At 41.9% G+C, this 19,527-nt stretch overlaps 1 protein-coding gene across 14 annotated transcripts in view; it reads right to left on the reverse strand.

Annotated features, from left to right (window-relative positions):
* ANK2 (ankyrin 2) overlaps window positions 1-19,527 on the reverse strand; it is a 184,987-nt gene that overhangs the window by 54,853 nt on the left and 110,607 nt on the right. For 8 of the 14 annotated variants that reach the window (XM_063156870.1, XM_063156871.1, XM_063156865.1 and 5 more), the window contains 8 exons: window positions 18,291-18,389; window positions 17,694-17,792; window positions 16,150-16,347; window positions 15,053-15,151; window positions 14,846-14,944; window positions 12,165-12,263; window positions 9,896-9,994; window positions 4,623-4,695 (listed from right to left, as the gene is read on the reverse strand). In XM_063156870.1, the coding sequence (XP_063012940.1) occupies window positions 4,623-4,695; window positions 9,896-9,994; window positions 12,165-12,263; window positions 14,846-14,944; window positions 15,053-15,151; window positions 16,150-16,347; window positions 17,694-17,792; window positions 18,291-18,389 (865 nt within the window). Of the gene's footprint in view, window positions 1-3,137; window positions 3,219-4,622; window positions 4,696-9,895; window positions 9,995-12,164; window positions 12,264-14,845; window positions 14,945-15,052; window positions 15,152-16,149; window positions 16,348-17,693; window positions 17,793-18,290; window positions 18,390-19,527 lie in introns of all 14 variants that reach the window. The other 6 variants (XM_063156875.1, XM_063156877.1, XM_063156874.1 and 3 more) reach the window with 2 other exon arrangements.

The following is a 19,527-nucleotide window of genomic DNA, read 5'->3' on the forward strand; positions in this document are numbered from 1 at the left end:
TGGTTTGCATGCTCCGTGGTTTGCAGTGGCCATCTATGAATTTGCAAAATTGCAAAATACAACTGCTGCATGAGAACTGTTTTGGAATTTTTTTCTCACAAAATATAGAGAAAATACAGAGAAAACTTTAAAATAAAATAATAAAGGAAAGGGAGCTGTGTCACACTGCCAGAAATGGCTTTTAATAGATGTTTTTAAAGCCAGATACAGTTATAATGGTTTGCCAAAATTATTGTTTTCTCTGCAGCACGCAGATAAGTCTAAAGCTCACCACAGAAGCGCTGCAGATGGAGAAAGGACAACTATGGCAAAAACAATTTTTATGGAATATATGTTCCATAACTGCAGAGTTTCTCTGACACTTTGTTTGGACACTTTCAACTCCCCGAGTCAATCCTCTGTTTAGTGGCCCACACTAGAAGCTTCCCTGGATTACAGCTTGACTAATGTTTTAACTTTGTTTCTTTTTAGGCAGCCAGGAAAGTGGGGTTTCACATATGGTTTCAGGTATTGATACATGACTTAAAATTTATCATCATGCCAGCTGTTGGGAGCTCAGGGCAGCACTCAGAATGGCATAAAGTGAAGCAAATTTCCAAAGAAGCGCATTTCTACTCCCAAGGACCTCAGGGGAGGGAGAGACACCTTGATTTTGTTTTCTTGCCTATTAACCCATTGCAAAAAGAATTCCAGTTCTTGACCTTGGTATTTAGGAAGTTGCTAAGTTGGATCTAGGTAAGAAACAATAAAATAACAAACTACCCCTACATCCTTAAGCCACCAAGGCTTTGCTTGTGTAAATCAGCATTCTGTGGCTACATTTTATACTACTGGATACAGAGTGCTTTATTTAGACAGTGAATTAACTCAGCGGTGCTATTCTAAATTTACTGTGTTTCAATGTGCAGCAACAGCAACCTAAGTCTATTAAGAACAATTCCTGTCTGCAACTTTAACTTCCAGGTTTAATAAAGGGAATTAAATTTTCCACTAATTCAGGTGCTTCTTCAGAGGAATTATGTGTGTGCATAACAACAGTAGATTCTGCCTAGACTTAGCTGCTCATTTCTCACACATATGCAGCAGCATTAGCTACTCCAAGGCCATGTGTGGGGGCACTCAGGAAATTTGCTGTTGTATTTCAGCACTGTGAGGGATTTTCTTTCTTATTAGAAATCTGATGCAGCCAGATATAGGATCAGCTATGAACTGCTTCCTGGAATCCAAGGTCACTACGATGCAGTAGTTTACCGACACCTTGTCCATGAGCTCTTTGCACATGACAACCTTTGTCTGTCCCTTCTCTGCAATTGCAGTGTCAGCACTAATTACAGTTTGGTGTAAGTCAACTTTTCTGGTTGCCATTTCAGGCCATGCTGCTCCTGACAGTGGTGTTTCACCCTGTACTTCTGCCTTTCTATTCTCTTCTGCCTGCAAAAGTTGTCTGGCTAGAAAATAACTTGTCAGGACAAACAGATTCATTTTCAGACAGATCAGTTCTCTGGGCTGGGTCACCACATGGTGAAACGTTTGTGCTGCAAGCATGGAGGATGTGGGCTAGCATGGCTGGAGCTTGACAACTTCTGCAGCAGCCAGAACTTTGTCTCAAGCAGACACTGAAACAACAACTTTTGAAAATTAATTGGTGATGAGGAGGCTCAAAAAGAAACAAGCGAGACCTCTTGACCATCCTGCTTTACTGGTTGTATTCTCTCTCTATAGCACTACACTTACTGTACTATCTCCCATGGGAGTCTCAAAGATGAACCACGGTTGGTTTGTGCAGCTCTTCTGGCACAAAAATGAGGCATGGAATGGATACAGAGGTGCATATTAATATATGGGGAAATAAGAAAGAAACCAGGCTCCTGCCTTTTCTATATTTTCTTCTGTGTTTACACAGACTCAGCCCTAATAAAATATTTGCTTGCACTTAACTTCACTAATTCTGTAGACTTCATTAAAATACATTTCCCAAGAGGCTTTGCAGTAATTTCCCTTTACTGCACAAAGGATCTCTCAGGTGCAAAATGCTTCTTTTGTGGTGACAGGTTTAAAGCAACTGAACTCAGCAGCAATACAGCCAATGCTGATGCAAAGATAAAAACCTACAGAGTTTTTAGTGCAACTTTATCCACACTGAGCACTTCTGCTGGCAGGGGTACATGTTGCACAAACCACATCTGTAGTGCAATCCCCATATGCAGAGATTCAATGCCAGTTTAAATAAAAAATATACTGTGATTCTGTTCAAAAAGAAAGATTTTGTTTTGCAGGTAACATAAAAAGTAAAGAATTCTGAATAAAACTTCAGTAGATAAACAAAAAAGGGTGCAAGAAAATTGAAGATGAATTAGTGGCACTCTGTCCATTCAAGATATTTTAAAATAGGTTACCCAGAGCAGGACCTTCCACACCAAGCTGAGCTATCTGACAGATAACTGTCTTTTATTTTATACTGCTCAGACTGTATGTTAACTTTGTTTTAGGAATACAAATGCTATATTAACAACATGACAGCGTACAATTATGCAACATAACAATTTTCCAAGCAAAATGCAAAGTACTTATCATCAGTGATGAACATGCTCCACTATGGGATCTGAAATACTTTGCTCAAGTACTCTTGTGTTCAACTTGATAATTATATTAATACAGCTGGCAGGTTTGCAGCAGCACATGGATTTATTTCAGAACATATTGTGTCACTTCAAAGAACACAGTACCACAGAAACCTTACTATTAGCCTCTTGTGAAGCTACCCCACCCTTAAATGGTTCATCCTCACTATAAAACAAGTTCTGGAGCTTTCCTGTCCCCAGCTATTTAAAGTTACTGTGACAAGCACCATCCACATTAGGAGTGCTTGCAATGAATGTTAATTCAAAGCACAGGAGAGCATTAGTCATGCAGGACAGCCCCTTCAAGTTCTGCCAACACACTCAAGATATAGGTAATAAATCTGAGATTTTCTGGCTTCCCTTCTTCCTCCCACCTTCATGAAACACACAGTCAACCACACTTCAAAAGTAACAGAGAGAAGCAGTGTTAGATACCCAAATTCTGCAAACGTGTAGTTACTACACGAAAAAATAACAGTCTGAGTCAGACAAAAAGAGAAAGTCTGTAGGTCTTACTCCATGAACTCCTGCTAACAGCACCTGTGCCACTACATGCTTCCCCATCACTGAAGGGTTCCTCATCAGAGTGTTTAAAGGCTGTACAACACACAAATTGGTTTGAGAAAAAGGAGCACACTGGATTGATCCAGTAGAAGCAGTAAGACATACTAGGCTTAGTGGATTTAAAGATGATTCAATGGTAGATCAAAAGACTGGGAGAAAAGTAAACAAGGTGAACATAAGGCAATAAGCTGTTTAAAGGTGATTAAATATAATAATTACACAAGCAGTTGAATGCTTCTTAATCAGAGACAAAGTAGCAAAATAATTTCACTGGTCATGATGCAGCAGAAAATAATTTATTTTGAATCACACTTGTTTGTTTTTGCATTTTAAAACAAAAAGTTGCATCTGGAGCCTAAGCATCATATTTTCTCAAGAGTGTAACTCATTTATCAGCATAATTCCCATTTCTAAAAGCAATACAAGCACTTATAATTAATGGATGCCATTAACTTCATGCACCATTTAGAACCACAAGTGCATCTGTTTTCTTTGTAAAAGAAAAGTACCAACCCTGTGGGCTGAGTTTCCAAATTCCCAGGACTTCTGGAAACTACTCACTCCACAAATTATTTGTGTGAAATAATAACAATCGCCATAAAATGGCACACATGGATTATTGTAATATTGACACTCTCAGGTGTAAAAAGGAACATAGAAAATCCTCCCAACTGCATTTATATTGATTAATATTGCAAAAATTTCTAAATGGAGTAAACCCAACCTTTTCTAAGGGTTTGCAAGTGACTAAAATTTCTAAGAAGTCACTTGCCAACCCTTAGAAAAGTCCATTTCTGCAATTCTGAGCTGTATAAAAGTGTGATACCTTATCACTGCTCCCAGAAGGTCAGAGAAATTCTTAAGCTAAGTGGTGGGATGCACCTCCTATCTGTGTGTGCAAAGGCCTCTGAAACCCAAGGGCTGAGCTTATTGTGTGTTGTCACTTTGTATCACACCCTGTGTATCCCTGAGCTCCCCTGCGCCAAAAGCTCCCTCCAGGGAATGCTCTCCTCACCCTCCACCTTATGCATCTTCCACAAATGTTTCCCATTAGGCAGAACTCTTGGATATTTCTATCTGATACAAGTGGCACAGATCCAAAATATTTACTGCTCGGACTCCTCTTTATGGGAGGGTCAAAGCCAACTTTGGGACAGCTCTACAGTGAAATTGTAAAGCCTGCAGCTGGGAAATGGTCTCATTTGCCAATTTGGTTCAGATAAGCTTTTTCTGGAATATACATAGGGGTCCAGGATTTTACTTGGTTTCAAATTTTGGCATCTTTTATTTAAAAATACCATTATGATTACATCATTTAAAAGAGAGGTTCATTACAGGCACAGCAAAATGAAGATGTGAGAGTATTCAAGCAGCTTCTTGAGCCTATAGAACAGGTTACATAGATGATATGGAAGAGGAATTTACCAAATCACTCACCTTCTTCATCTGACACATCCAGGACCTCAGTCATTGTCTCGGGTACATTTAGCTTGTGCTTCTCTGTTACAGTCTGCAAAGATAGAATCATCAGTCAGGGGAGCAAAGTCTACAGCAGGACATTTTCAACAGACAGTAGTGGGACATGCTGAAGCATTTCATCACATGTTTCCCCTTCTCCTAACTTGCTTTTTCATCTTTGTTCCAGAAACTCCTATTCTCAGTGCTGCATAAGGTAACATTTCTTCTGGTAGAAAAGTACAAAAACATAAGATAATGAGCTGGTCAGAGAAATAAAATTTATTTATAAGTGGTGCATGTAGAACAATTCAGCTCAATGTTTCCAAGATGATTTTAAAATGAATTAGGTAATGTCTACAGAAGAGCTTGAGAAAGTTGTATGGGGCATATGGAAATTATTAAATTGTAAAACATTTGGAAATGAAGTTATGATGTGAAATTCCTCAACTAAAAAAAGATGTGAAGGATTTACACAGATCACTTGAAACATTTCTTCCCCCTCTCCAGAAAAAGGTGACTACAGTGCATATTAATTATATCCTTTTCATAAATCATGTATATTCCCCCAAGCACGTACACATCAGAGGGAAAAAAAAAAAGTTGCTTGAAGATTCTGAAACATCTTGTGCACCTAAAAGTACAAAATATTGTGAATCAAAGCAAGTATGGACTGAGGAATAGTGGGAGGATTCTGGTTAGACATAAGGGTAGGAAAACAGTGGAAGTTTGTTGGGGTTTTTAAAATATAATTTTATCTTATGTGAGCATAAGGATAGGTAGGATGGTGGAGGCTGATAACTGTATTTGGACAGGCCATATGGCTAGGGAATGTACATGGATAGTATTATGCTTTCTAGACATAGCAGGGCTGAGATTAGGTGGGTTCAGTGGAAGGTTAGGCCTGGGCTACTTAGGGTGAAGGCTGAGTAGAAGCTTAGGCAGAGGTAGGACGAAGAAAGTTGTAGGGTGGGAGCTATAATTTGTGGAGTCAAAATCAACCATCTTAGTTAGACTAACTTTCTGTTATTCTGCTCATTCTAATCCACCTTGAATTCATTTGTAGACTAGTCCTAGGGTAAGGAGGAGGATGAGTGAGGTTCAGGCTAGGGTGCTGAATTAAGAATGGATCTTTTTAGCATCCAGATTCGTACTGCAGAAGGAGATGAAGAACATAACAAGAGGAACTACAGGAAGTGCACAGGAAGTGCAAGTTGTCTGGAGGGAACTCTTCAGTGTGCTAGAATACAGGGGACAAAATGCCAAGGGCTTCAAAAGGAGCAGTGCTCAGAACTGCCTTGGTCACAACCAAAAGGTAGCCATTTCCCTGGCTCCTCCCAGCGAGCTGGGGAGCTGCGGAGGGCAGCTGGCACACGGCCCTTCAGGAAGTGCGGGAGCACAGCGTCCCTGTGGCACGGAGAGCAGTGCCAGGAGGCCACGTGTCCCCCTGAGCAACCCCGCTGAGGCAGCGCTGCCTCCCTGCTGCACACACCGCCTATCGGGCATACACTAACATCACGTGCAAAGGAGCCAAACGTTTCATGGGAGGAATCATGAAACCAGCCAAACCCTGAGTCCCTTATGCAATATTCTTTTGGGAAAATGCCTGCTGATATCAAGCACTGAAGTCAATAGCAGCTTTTGTTGCACAAAACTTACTAGTTATTTCCTGATCTTGTTATGTCCTTCTCTGTTTCTAACAAACTGAAAAAGCTTTCTCGTTTATTGTAAAATACTGCACTTTAATAAATAACTAAGTTACCAACTGTGTAATTACTTCGGAAATTAGTTTTCAAAGTCTGCTTTACGTTTCTGAAATCTATTTAACTCTGACAGCAGTTCCAGTTTACCCTCCTGAGGTACAGGGAAAGAACAATGCCCTTTGCCTCAACTGGCAATCCTAATTAGGCTCCTAAATTCACTCTTCCCCATGAGTAAAAACAACTCATTATTTCTGTTGCAGCAGAACACATGTTCAGGTTTGCAAATTAGTTTATATTCACCGAATGGCTCCACCACCAGGACTGACTTTTCCCCATGGCTTTCCTGGGAGAGAAAAGTCAGGCAGCAGTAGGGTGACAAGGCCAGTGATGACAGATGGGGAGGTGCTGTCATTCAGGTGGCACTGACTTTGTCTCCTTGACACCAGAGTTAACAACTGAGTTGAACAATCAGCTAAGTAAAAGCACAAACTGCAGGTAGAGAGGATCACTGTCCACCTTTTTATCTCCCAGGTAATCAAGGTTTATGGACTACTACATCCATCTATTTTTCACTCAGGACTTTATAGGCCTCCATATAAAAATCTGGTCTCTAAGACTTGCAGATATTATTATCTATTTACATAAAAGCGAGGATACTTTACTAACTTCCTGGCTTTCTCAGCAGTAAGAAAAAAAAAATTCTTCATAATTTGACAATTGAAACAAAATTTGGAAAAGCGATTCAAAAGAGTGTGCACGCATATGCACATTACAGAACAAAAAGTATTCATTGCCAATTTTGGAACACTGAACTCAGTAAGAAACATTAATTCTAATCCCAACAACTTCTGTTGGGAATTAATGTTTTTAAAGGAACTTCTAGTGTGACATTAGAATTTTTTTAATTAATAGCACATCAAATTCTCTCAAAATGTAAAATCTATATCTAGCCCCATGAATGGTCCACATGGAAGTTTGCTCAGTGTGTATTTCTCAAACTCCCTATGTTTAGTGGGAATACCATGATAGAGTTTACTTAAGGCTTCTGTATTTGAGCCTTTCATTGTAAGGCCAGATTTCACTGGGTGGCATAGAATAATTCCAATATATAATTCAGGTATGTAAACCCATATATGCTTTCAGGAATGACTTAGTCAGAGCAGCATACTGCAAACAACCTGAAAGCTCCTCATATATTCATCTGTCCACAGGAAGGCTGTGCTTGTTTGTATAAATGGCCCCAAACTTAATTGCATAGCAAACCTCTGAAAACCCAGTTTATTCTCATTTCCTATTGCCCTTTAATCTTTAAGTAAAAAATGTGCACTTTATTCTCCCTATTGCTACATATTCATGTGGCTCCACTAATAACAGCATTAATGCAAGTAAGAGGAAGGTTTGTTCCAAGATAGAGCAAAGAAAGGCTTTGGCACTGGAGATCTTTTCCTCATCTCGAGTGGCAGTGACTTGCATATCAATCACACATGGGGCTGTGTACCATCCTCATGCAGGGCTCAGCCCAGCCTCACAGGATGAGGTAGCCATGGTGACAGCACCTTCTCTCAGGCTCAGCACTGCCCTCAGCCCTGGCCACACCAACCCCACCATCTGGGGAACCTGACTGCAGGGAGCACCTGCTATCAGCCTTCCTTTGCAGGACTTGTTCTATGTTGTGTTTAATCAACATCCCCCCCAAAAAACCACCATTCCATACATCCCCCTAAGGTACAAGGGTTAGATGTGTTCCTAGCTGGAGAATGTGAGTTATGGAGGGCTCCCACCTGACTTTCCAAGTGTGCAGACACAGATCAAGATTTCGGATTTCTCTTCTGTGCGAGCACTAAAGGCCAACCCTGCAAGTACGTTTCAGTACTTGATTCAGTCCTAAACCCCAGACATCAGGGACCTGGTAGAAAATAACATTGATCCTCAATGTTTAAAGAAATATTTATCCAAAGTTAATAGCTCACGTGTCCTTTTGTTGTGCAATTCCTATTATTTCAAATATCTAACACCTACATAAGACAAGGTCCAAGGCTGCACAGTGAAACATAGTGGAAAAGAACAATAAATTAAAAACCTGTGCTAGGACACAACACAGAATATGTGACAAAGGTATCCTCTCAAGCTTAAAAATATAAGAACTAAAGTTTCTCAAAAAAATTTCCCTAGGTTTTATTTTCCTAAACTTCTGGTTAGATACCCATGTGTTTATGCACGTACATATGTGATGTGCTGTATGATTAAACAAGAATGTGAAGTAATAACAACAGAGACACACAGTCTTTATTAAGAGACTTCTGGAATTACGCCGGAATTCCTCTTCCAAACCTGACTCAGCCTGATCTTTGCAGGTCATTAAAAAATTATGACTTATTCTATTTGTAACCTTATGCCATGTTATCTTTTATTGCATCTTTCTTCGTTCATATCAAGTGGGATTTGCTGTCAGCATGCAATAAAATCAAAATTATATTTCTATTTCTTTACAAGTGATTTTGGACTTCTCCTCTTCTAATCCTCTCCATGACTGAGTAGTGGCATCTTTTTAGTAATCTACAGATTTTTACAGCTCTGAGCCCCTAAATGTCATCTAGAGCTGATGGGGTTTCTAGACTGTTAATCTTGCATTAACATAAAAAGCACCAAATCAAATAAAATGAAAAAGCATCACCTTACAGCAGTGTTTCAAGATAAATGCAGTAATCAAGACAAATAAAATCTAATTTCTTAAATTATGCACAATTTCTAATGTTCTCCCTTACTACCCACTATGACATTTGTAGATGGGAGGTAAAAGTGCAAGAAGAGAAAACCTTCTCCTCTCAGGGTGTCCAAAGAGATCAGCTTTTCCTGGCTTAAAGCTGCAGTACCACCTTGCTGATGTTCAGCACACACCGTTGACCAGCCCTGATGTCAAAATACAGACTCCAAGAGTGTGGAGCACTGAGAGAACTGAGCCCATAAGGAAAGATTCCTATGCATTTTGGAAAACAGGATCTGTTTGAACTGGAAGTGACTTAAGTAAGAAGATGATGGATGTGATTCACAGCCATCCAGTGAGCATCCATGGTTCGGCTCCAGACCATGGCTGGTGCGGTCCAAACGTAGAGATGTTGCAAGGATTGAGTCTCAGGAAGTGTCAAAAGTGTGGAGATGTAAGGCCAGATGGGAAAGGAGAGGTGAAAAGCCCAACAGAGAAATGGCAGGATCTAAACAACAGCACAAAAACTTCAGGAAAGTTTGGGTTTGCAGCTCAGACCCAGGTCTAGAAACAAGTTTCACTCTGAATTGTTATTTTCCATCGGTGTGCACACAGATTTTGCTCGCTAGCTCAGGGGAGCCCATTGCCGTGCACACACTTCCACATGCTCATAAGATACGCTCAAAGCACTGTAGCAAAAATGCAACAGAAAGGGAAGGGGAGGGGGGGAGCTAAAACTCCCCAAACAAAACAGAAAAGGAAAGAGGTGCACAAAGAGCCTGAGGGAAGAGCAGAAAGACAACACTCTGAGTAAAGAAGAGCCACATCTGAATGCATGTGCAACTCACAGTTGTGGTGGTGGTGATCTCCTCTGTGACAACCTTCAGCGTATCGACCACAGAGATGTATCCCAGGCGCCTGGCGATGGCTAAGGCTGTGTTACCATTCTGCAGGGAACAGAGAGGGGGAGAGCGCTGAGAGAGAGGGAGGATTGTGATGTGAACCAATGAGATCACTCTCCACGCTGCATGAGCCAGCATTTCCATCCAAAACAAGGCACAGCCTAGGAAAATCACGGCTTTTTACCGTTACATCTGACTCTGTCTTTGTAACTTCTTTAAGACTATAGCCCCAATTGCCATGGTAACACAACACACTCACATCTGCCAGCGATTCCAAATACTACAGCGCTGTATGGTTTAACCCTTCAGGGCTCACATTGCACTATGCAGCCTGCTTGCCTGCATAAGTCTGGGGGTTATTTTGCAGAAATACTCTTCTAGAAAGTAAAAAGTATTTCAGCTTTTTACAGTTTCACTTCCCAGTTGAAACTGTTACACCTTGACCAGGTATAATTGCTTATCTGGGGAATACAAAATTCCAGCTGCGATGTCCACATATACTCCTATTCCTTCACACGACAAGAATGTACTTCTATTAACAGTTCACAAAAGTTAATGATTTAACAAATACAAGCCACAAAAGGCTTGGGGGTGAAGAATATAGTTCCATTTAAATACATTTATTTGCAGTTTGACTATTCATAACATGTCATTCATCAAAAGGACGTTAAAATAATTTAGCAAGAGTTTAAACCTATTTATCCCCATTTCATCTCCTGGAACACTGGCAGTCCACAGTCCCATGTCACTGAGCTTGGGGAGGGGAGGAAGGAATGTGTTCCATGGTTCTTTGTAAAGAGTTTTACACAGAATTGCTCCACGCTCTTTTGCACTGAACCAAGGGACAACAGGCTGGTCTCCTGTGGAATCATGGACTGTCACTGTACCACTCTTTGCACAGAAGTGATTGCTCTTGTGACCCACTGCACCATGTGCAGGATTTATCAGCCTGAGGGCTCTCTCTTCTTCAGCAACAACTTCAGTTATCTATAATTTAAACTCTTCTGTATTAGTCCAGCTCAGCCACCCTGAAGCAACACTGAGTTTGTGGATTAGCACAAATGAACACAAAATGAACAGATTAGCATCTTCACAGCACAAATAATTTGACTGTTACTTCACTTGCACATTAGTTGCTCATCCACCACTCCCATATCTCCCTGCCATATGTCTCAGGTTGAAATTCTCTTTTATCTCAAGCCAGAAGTTGCTCTGTGTGGACAAGGACAGCTCAAGTAGCTGAGGAAGCAGCCAACTGTGCAGCAAAGACACATCCCTAAGGCTGCTTGGACTTGGATTAGGCCTTGGCATGACAGCCCCAGTGTGAGGACTGAAATCAAGTCCAGAGACCCTCAGGTAAACACCCCAAGCAGTGGGAGTGTTTAACTGAGCAGCCCCAGAAGTTGACTGCAGTGGTCTCTCACTTGATGATCCAGTGCACAAACTGGGATTTTGGATAACTTTCACACAAGATTACTCCACATGATTGTTCCAGAATCAAACATGGTGCCAGTGCTGATTTAAGCACACACACTAAAGGCACAGGGAAAACTGATCCACTCTAGGGAATGACAAGAGTTTTGGACACTCTGGGAGTGTTCTAATGATTACCCAATTAGAGGTGACTAGTAACAACATCAACATGAAATAGGACAGTCGCGTTCCTGGCTGGCTGACTGCAGAGAATGAGCTGTGCCAGGAGCTATTGATACTCTTTGAGGAGGTATTAACTTCACTGAGTTCACTGAGGTGAACTCACTAAGAACCTGAAATCAATTCAGTGGACAGAGGGACAGAAATCTGGGTCTAAATAAACAAAAAAGAAAACCAACAAAACTAAACCAAACCTCAAAAAAACACCACCAGGTTCTGAACTCCCCTTGATTTTTAAGGAAAACTCCAGGAGATACCAATTTCCAGAGAGAAGTGTTGAGGCAAAGGGAAAGTGAACAAGCCTGGCACAGAAGCTATGGCCAGCCAGATCCTGCAGCTCAGCAATCTGCTTCTCTGCCTCATGTTTAGTTTAGGGCACAGCTAGGTCAGATGTGACTACTTTAAGAGGATAGGGAAGAGCAGAGGAAATTACATTTCCACATATGACAACCAGCTGTGTGAGGAATACTTTCACCAAAATAACAGCCTGCTCTCGAGCCCTAAGGAAGGCAAGAAAAGAACTGTCCAGGGAAGCAAGTTTGCAGTGGCAGGTCAGCCTTACCGTGGTGATGGCGTTGGGCTTGGCCCCGTGCTGCAGCAGAACGTTGATGATGTGAGTGTGGCCTTGCTGAGCAGCCTGGTGCAGAGGGGTGTACCCATTCTGTTATCCACGGCGGTCACAGCAAAAGCAAACAAAGAACAAGAGCCAATCATTAGCTCAGACATTTCACTTTGCTCCGTTCTGCTCCTTTTGAGATATTTCAAACATAAATTGTGACACAATTGACCCAAAAATAATAAACCTTCAGTAATAATAATTCTCCTTCTCCAGAATAATGGAAATATCAAGGAAGGTAATATTCTTTTTCAAAAATATTTTCTCTCACAATAAAGGAAATCCATGAAAAGACATTTCTCCCATATTTTCTAAACCGGAGGAAGGAGCAATGAGGAACAAAAAAGTTAAAAGGGGCAGGTTGAGGGCATAGAATCATTGCTGAGGCAGAGAACATTCCTCTTCCTCTCACATCCTAGTTTTCAACAGAGGGCCCAAGGTTTGCCTTTAAAATATCTGAGTCTATTAAAAAAACACCTCATTTTTAACAGCAGTGATTAAAGCCTGTTTGCTTTTAAAAAGGCTAAAAACATATACCTATTACAGATGTCAATCAAGTTTAGCTTCACTTTGCCTCCAAGAGGCTGGACCAAGATGTAATTACACTTAGGAATTTGTACCGCATGTCTGCCTTAATCAACAGGCTTAGTTCAAGATACTCATCTGCTCCAGTGGTTTGTTCTCGTGTCACACAATACAGAAACATAACCAAAGTGTGCTTAAGCTGGCTGATCTGAGATGGTATTGTGTGAGTCCAGTCAGGCAACTGATTTACAAAATTATTCGCAATTGGCTTTGAAAGCAGGCAGAGAAGGAACTGGAAGAAAACCTTGGGTTGATCACACTGTACACTTAGGTAAAGCCTGGGGCAGGCTCTGAAAACATGCTCTGAGAGTTATCTCTGCTGCAAACCAACAGATGCCAGTAATGCTTTGCACTGCTGATTAGAAGGTGATCATCCAGAACTGTTACAGTTCTTATACTGACAACGCATACAGTTCTTATATGTGTGGACTGCTAAAACTACTGCTTCCTGTAGGTTCTAGTGGAAAGCAGATTCACCACCTTTGCTTGAATAGTGTAGTCCTTCAAAAAGAGAAGCCATGTGTTCCTTGCACCAAGCATTTTGCAGGCTTTCTCTAGTGAAAGCCCAAGCTGCAACAGGCGTTATTCATTCGTTAACATGCCTATCCTGAATCCAGGATTTATTCTTTAAACTGAGTCCACAACACCAGCTGACAGATTGCCAGTATTTTTAGTGGTCCCTAGGTGTGAGATTGTGGAGAACTGCTTCCTGATACAAACTTGCTGACTAAATGAAACTATTCTAAATCAGTAAAATACCTGGGTGAATGGATTCATAGTCTGTCCCAGCAGTCCTTTAAACAAAAAGAGAGACCTAATCCTAAAGACACAATTTTGTCTCTCCCTTGAGTTAGCCTCCAAATACCTCAGCTGAATGTCTTGGCAGCTACAGTTTGGATCCCACTAGTGTCTGCTTTGTTAATTCTCTCACTAGCTGTTTTTCTAGCAGTGTTGCCTGTCCTTTTGGAATTCCTGAGTTTAGCCCATTGATTTTGGGTGATCCCATGAGGGATGGGCCAGAATCTTTAATTTATTTACTTGGATTTTTCTTACCACATTGAGTTGTGACCACAGTGACAAAACAATGCTACTTTGAGAAATGAATAATCCCATAGGTCCCAGCTGGGGACAGGGGAGCTGACCAGAGGAACAAGCAAACTACAAACCAGTGATTTGGATGGGATTTTAAAGACACTCTCAGTGGGCTGCTTCCTGTTGTTCCCAAGACATTCCCCTTGAATCCAGCAGCCAGAAATTGCCTGAAGTCAGCATTAACCAAGCTGGAGCCCTACAGTTCCTGAGTTAGCCTTTTCTTTCTGATAAGGGTGACGTGATGATTTCTGGGATGCAACACACCGTTGCTGCCATCAGAACCTTTCTTTGTATTCTCAGCAATTATACAGCTTTTACTACAAAATGCCAGTTTATCCCTGGAGAAACTGTTGAAGTCAATGGGCTTTGTTCTGACTTTGGCTTTAGGCAGTCAGGCCCATTTCAGTGTATCTGGTCAGATTTCAGCATAGCCAGATTCCCCTCAGAAAACCCCAAACTTTCCTTGAGTAAACCACATTCCCTTACCACAGCTGCTTCCTCTCCCAGAGTCATCCCACCCACACACTGAACAGCGGTAACTCTTCCCACTCTTCTCCCAGCATATTGGAGAGAACTGGCATCACCCTGAAAGTGTCTGTATTGTTACCTGCTATTTGGCAGTACAGTGGTATTACAGTGGTGTAAACCATGTGGTTTAAAATGAGATCAGGAACCAACTTTAATTTGTTAGTTTGCAAGTAATAAGAAAAAGAAAAACCAATGAAATGGATTATCTGTGTTGTTTTAACAGAGTTATCTGGCTTTTCTTTCCTGAACACCACACCATGAGATGGAGCAGACAGAGGGCATTCCATTACAGCTACTACACGTTGATACCTCCCATGCCATGGTTTGAGCTCCCAAGGGTTAAAGCACGTATGTCATGTAGGAGTGCTGTGTTACCATGTTCAGAATAAAGAGCAAAAGCAAAGCAATGGAAAATTCTTTACCTTCGTTTTAGCATTGACATTTGCTCCGTGCTTGAGGAGAAAATTCACCATTTTGATGTTTCCATAGTGACAGGCCACAATTAAAGGTGTATAACCAAGCTACAGGAGGAGAACAAAGAAGTAAAACTGCAAGCTCAGTGGAACATTCCTTGGACAAGGGTAAGCACCCTTTGGCACACTGGAGACAGCAGCCACTCTGTGATTTACCTTTGTCTGAGCATCCTGGTTTGCACCGTGTTTGGTGAGTATCTCGGCTACATTCACTTTATCCTCTTGAGCTGCAAGGTGTAAGGATGTCAGTCCAGCCTGGAGATGGAATATAACAGGTAAGTAAACTAACAGATAAAAGTAAGAATAAAACCCTACTTTACATAAGGAAAAATCTAGACTTCCCCACCTCTTCATCTTTAAAACATGATCAGATCCTGACTGTAGCTTTTGAGTATGGGTGGTGGTTTTAAACAAAGTAGATTCAATGTTGCTCCTGTTCCAGCTGACAAACAGCTCCAAACCAATTACATCACCATAACCATAGAGGAAAATTTTAAGGCATGAATGCTCAAGATTTGCTACAATAATGTAATATGGGAAGCTGAGAATCACATTAATAAAAAGTGCTTCCCACTCTTCAGACAGAAAGAGGAACCTTGACAGCTGCAGGCACAAGCCAGATGAAGACACTAACTCCAGAAATAGATCCCATTCAAATGCCAGGGAAAATGATGCAGCCTTTAACTGACAGCTCACTGTGATCACATGCAGTGCTTTCCTGTGAACAAAGCACTGAACAAATTTTGTAGAAGAAATTAAAATCTCCTTGTTTCTATTAGCAGAATATAGTTACTCCATGCAAGGAGATACCAGAGTCTTCTATTCTAACTTGAGCAGAAGCTGTAGGCTTTTCACCTGCATAAGTAAGATTTGCAAATATCCCTAGATAAACCAGTGACCCATGAAGATTTATAGTAATGGTTTGGGTTTTTTTTTTTATGACCTTGTTTTCTGTACAAAAGCTGTTAGGCACAATAATTGAAAAAAATTTGGAAAGGTCTCCCATAGAATTTTTCTTAGTCTACTCCAGTAATATGATTGTTTTCTTATTTGCCAGAGAAAGTAAATTACTTCACTTACCACTGAAGGATAACAACATGCAGAAAAGAGCCTTTGCAGGTAAGAGAACTGAATTATTTCAGACCAGAGCTCTCGGGTTTCTAGTACAGGTTGTTAAACCCACCCACGGACACAAACGTTCCATCTTACTGGATACTCCCACCCATAGTACTTTGTTTCCAATAGTGAGTTACCTTTGTTGCCACATGGATATTGGATCCTTTCTCCAAAAGTAAAGTCACCATGTCAGTGTGACCTTCCTGGGAGGCCAAATGAAGTGGGGTGACTCCCTGCTTGGTCAAAATGTTGGTCTCAGCCCCGTAGTTCAACAGAGTGGTAGCTATCTGCATCTGGTTTTTCTTGGCAGCGATATGGAGAGGGGTGTATCCATTCTGACACCAGGCAGGAAAAAAAGGGAAAATAAAGTTACCACAACAGCCATGAAAGCCTAAGAAGTCAGGCACCATAAACCAGTATTATTTGATGCTATGCCTGTTATTAGAGATGAGAGTTCATTAAATTTTCAAGGCCAGACATGTCCCACATGGCCCTGCTGTTGTGTTGCTTTGTCCATCTGTTATTTTCGCTGCCTAAACCAGAACAAAGCCAGCCCTCACCAGGATGGGCAGGACTGTTCCACCAATACCTTCAAATTAGTCCGAGTTCGACACCTACATTTTGTACAACCAATGTTGCAAATAATCCCTTTTGAACAGTGAGTGACATTGCCCATGATGACTGATGGGTGCACACCCTTCATCACATTATGCTTTTCTAGAGCACATGAGTAGAGATGTGTTTGCATATGAAATTTTGATACACATGTCAGTCACAGGCTGGAAACAGCAATGGAGTGGAATGGTTTTGTGATTAATTCAATCATTTAAGCACAGAAGAATGGCACTTTTCTGGCAATAAGACAACTTCCTAATTGCTTTATAACACATTGTGAGGGAAAAATCCCAGGTGCTAGCACACAGGTACTGTGGGGGATGCTTGCTTGGGTTGTCCTGTGGCTCTTTTGCTGTATTTTTTTAAGTTTCCCAAACTATCCTGCTTCCCATGCACTGCCATGGAAACCACATTCCCAATACAATCCCTGAGCACTTCCCGAAAGCCTGTAGATCAGCAGCTTTGCACAGGGCAGGACTCTATCTGGTGTTGCACCTATCTGGTCACCATTTTCCCCTTATAGCAGCTTTTGCTTTACACAGCAATAGCACAACACCCCTCCTAACCCTGGAATGATCTGTGTGCATGGTCAGAATGCACATTTCTAAAGTTCTTGCTAATATTATGTAATAGTGAGGTGACTTCCAACTGCAACCAAAGCTCTGACAGAGCTGAGTCCCCTCAGAGCTCCCCAGTGTCCCTTCAGAGCTCCCCTCACCTGCACAGTGATACCACACCACCACTCCTAACCCCGGAATAAAATGCTTAATGTCATTGCTAACATTGCACAATAGTGAAGTAACTTCCAGCTGTGACTAAAACTCTGGTGGGACTGACTCCCCTCAGCGCCAGGGCTCCCCTCAGGGCTGCCCTCACCGACGCAGCGATATCACGACACCACTGAAATTAATTCGAAATTAACTCCCCTTGTGCTCATTCCCCGTCTGCCTGGTCAGAATATACATTTTTTACGCCGTTGCTACCGCTGCGCAGTAATAAATGGCCCGGCGGCCTCGTCGGGGCCGGCTCCCCCCGGGCTCCCCTCATGGCGGGCGGGCGGGCTCACCTTGGCGGTGGCGTGAGGCGAGGCGCCCTTCTCCAGCAGCAGCAGCGCCACCTTCTGGTTGTCGTAGTGCGCCGCCACGTGCAGCGGGGTCAGGCCGTTCTGCAAGGGCGGCGACGGCGTTAGCGCGTTACGGGACACGGGGGCGGTGGGACGGAAGGGTTGGGGCGAGCAAGGGACAGAGGGGACGGGGGAGAGGCAGTGGGCATGGACAGCAAGGGCATGGCAAGCAGGTGACTGTTAGTGGGGAGAAGCAGCGCACCAGGCAAACCACAGTGGCAGCCGCTGGCTTTCATCACCCACACCAAGGGATGTAGGGCTTTGTCCCTATGTTTATCCATTGGGAATTTAGGTAGCTTGATGGAACCCGTGCTTCCTGAGCCAAAGACACACACCTGCCCTGAGAGCAGCCATGCACCCTCCTGCCATGGACCCAAACTCAGCGTGCTGGGTAGCAGCAGTCAGCCACCACCCAGGGGAGACACAATCCCAACAAAGCCACAGCCACCATGCAAAAGAAGCTGCAGCCTTCTTAGGGTGCATAGTTCACACAGTTCTTCCTTAAGGAAAGGCTTCTGACTTTTTCTTCCCCAGCAGTACCTTGCCAGCAGAATCAGGACAGGCACGGCGCTGCAGCAGGAGCTTTGCCACTTCTAGGCTCCCATATTTGGCTGCCACATGCAACGGTGTGAATCCCTTCTGAAAAATTCCAGGAGATAAAACACAGATGTTTGTGTTAAAGGTCATGCTGATATCTCGTGTCTAAGAACTATGTGTTAAGCACCTACTCTTCAACCTCAGAATTGATAACTGAACCTAGAAAGAGCAGCCTCTCTTGAAAGCACTTCGAGAAGTGCAAAATACAAGAAAATACTTTTCCTTTTATTATTCTTCCCTACTTATGTGCTCTCAGGCTGGCAGACATTTTATCTGATATAGACTGTACTAGCAACACACACTGCGTTGGGGGCAATGAAGGCACTTCTTCAAATTTACACCCCAAACCAGCTGCATCTTTTTTCATTCCATGATGACAGCTTTACAAGTATTTCCTGCATTAGTAGTTGTCAGTAACAATGAAACACCAATAAAATTGATTAGATAAATCCTCCAAACTCTAATTCCCTTCCTCCAGAAGGGTTGGGTGAAAAATATTTTGTACTTGCATTTGTGTATTCATACAGTCACAAAGTTCTACTGAAGCTAAAACGAGCCCTTCGCTTTGCCTGTTTTAATTAAAAATTTGGTAAGGAAAGCTCATGGATGTATGACAGTAGGTGGCAGCCTGCACCACTGCCTGACAGTAATTTTGGGAAGCTGCAATGACCTATTTGCCTGGCACATAAGTCATGTTTAATGTTTATTATCATTATCATTTAGTTCCATTAATCCCACCTCAGAGTTTATATGGGGTAATGTCAAACATTTTCAGTTCACAAATCACAAGTCTATAAAGATATTTTCTAGTGGGCTCCATCTTCTCCTATTCATAATTATAGAATGTTCCTGCAATACTAATTGCCATCAAGCAATATGGGAAATTAGGAAAGTATTTAGTGTATTTTTAGCCATTCTAATTTGATTTAACAGCTGGATAAAAGGAGAACAGCAAGCCCTTCCAGTAATCCATGGATCATAATTTGAAAATTGCTGGTTTAGTCTTTTAAACCCTGGAAGACACATCATTGTTCATAAACATGCTTTAAGCTCCAGCTGTAAAACCAAGGGTACTATCATAAATAGCGAAAATTACGTGATTCTCACTTATCAAATGTTTTAAATTTGGAAAAGATATCTTGATACATCATTCTCTTCACAGCTATCTACTATCTTACAT

This window comes from Melospiza melodia, chromosome 5 (assembly GCF_035770615.1).
Source record: "Melospiza melodia melodia isolate bMelMel2 chromosome 5, bMelMel2.pri, whole genome shotgun sequence".
Classification (NCBI taxonomy): domain Eukaryota; kingdom Metazoa; phylum Chordata; class Aves; order Passeriformes; family Passerellidae; genus Melospiza; species Melospiza melodia.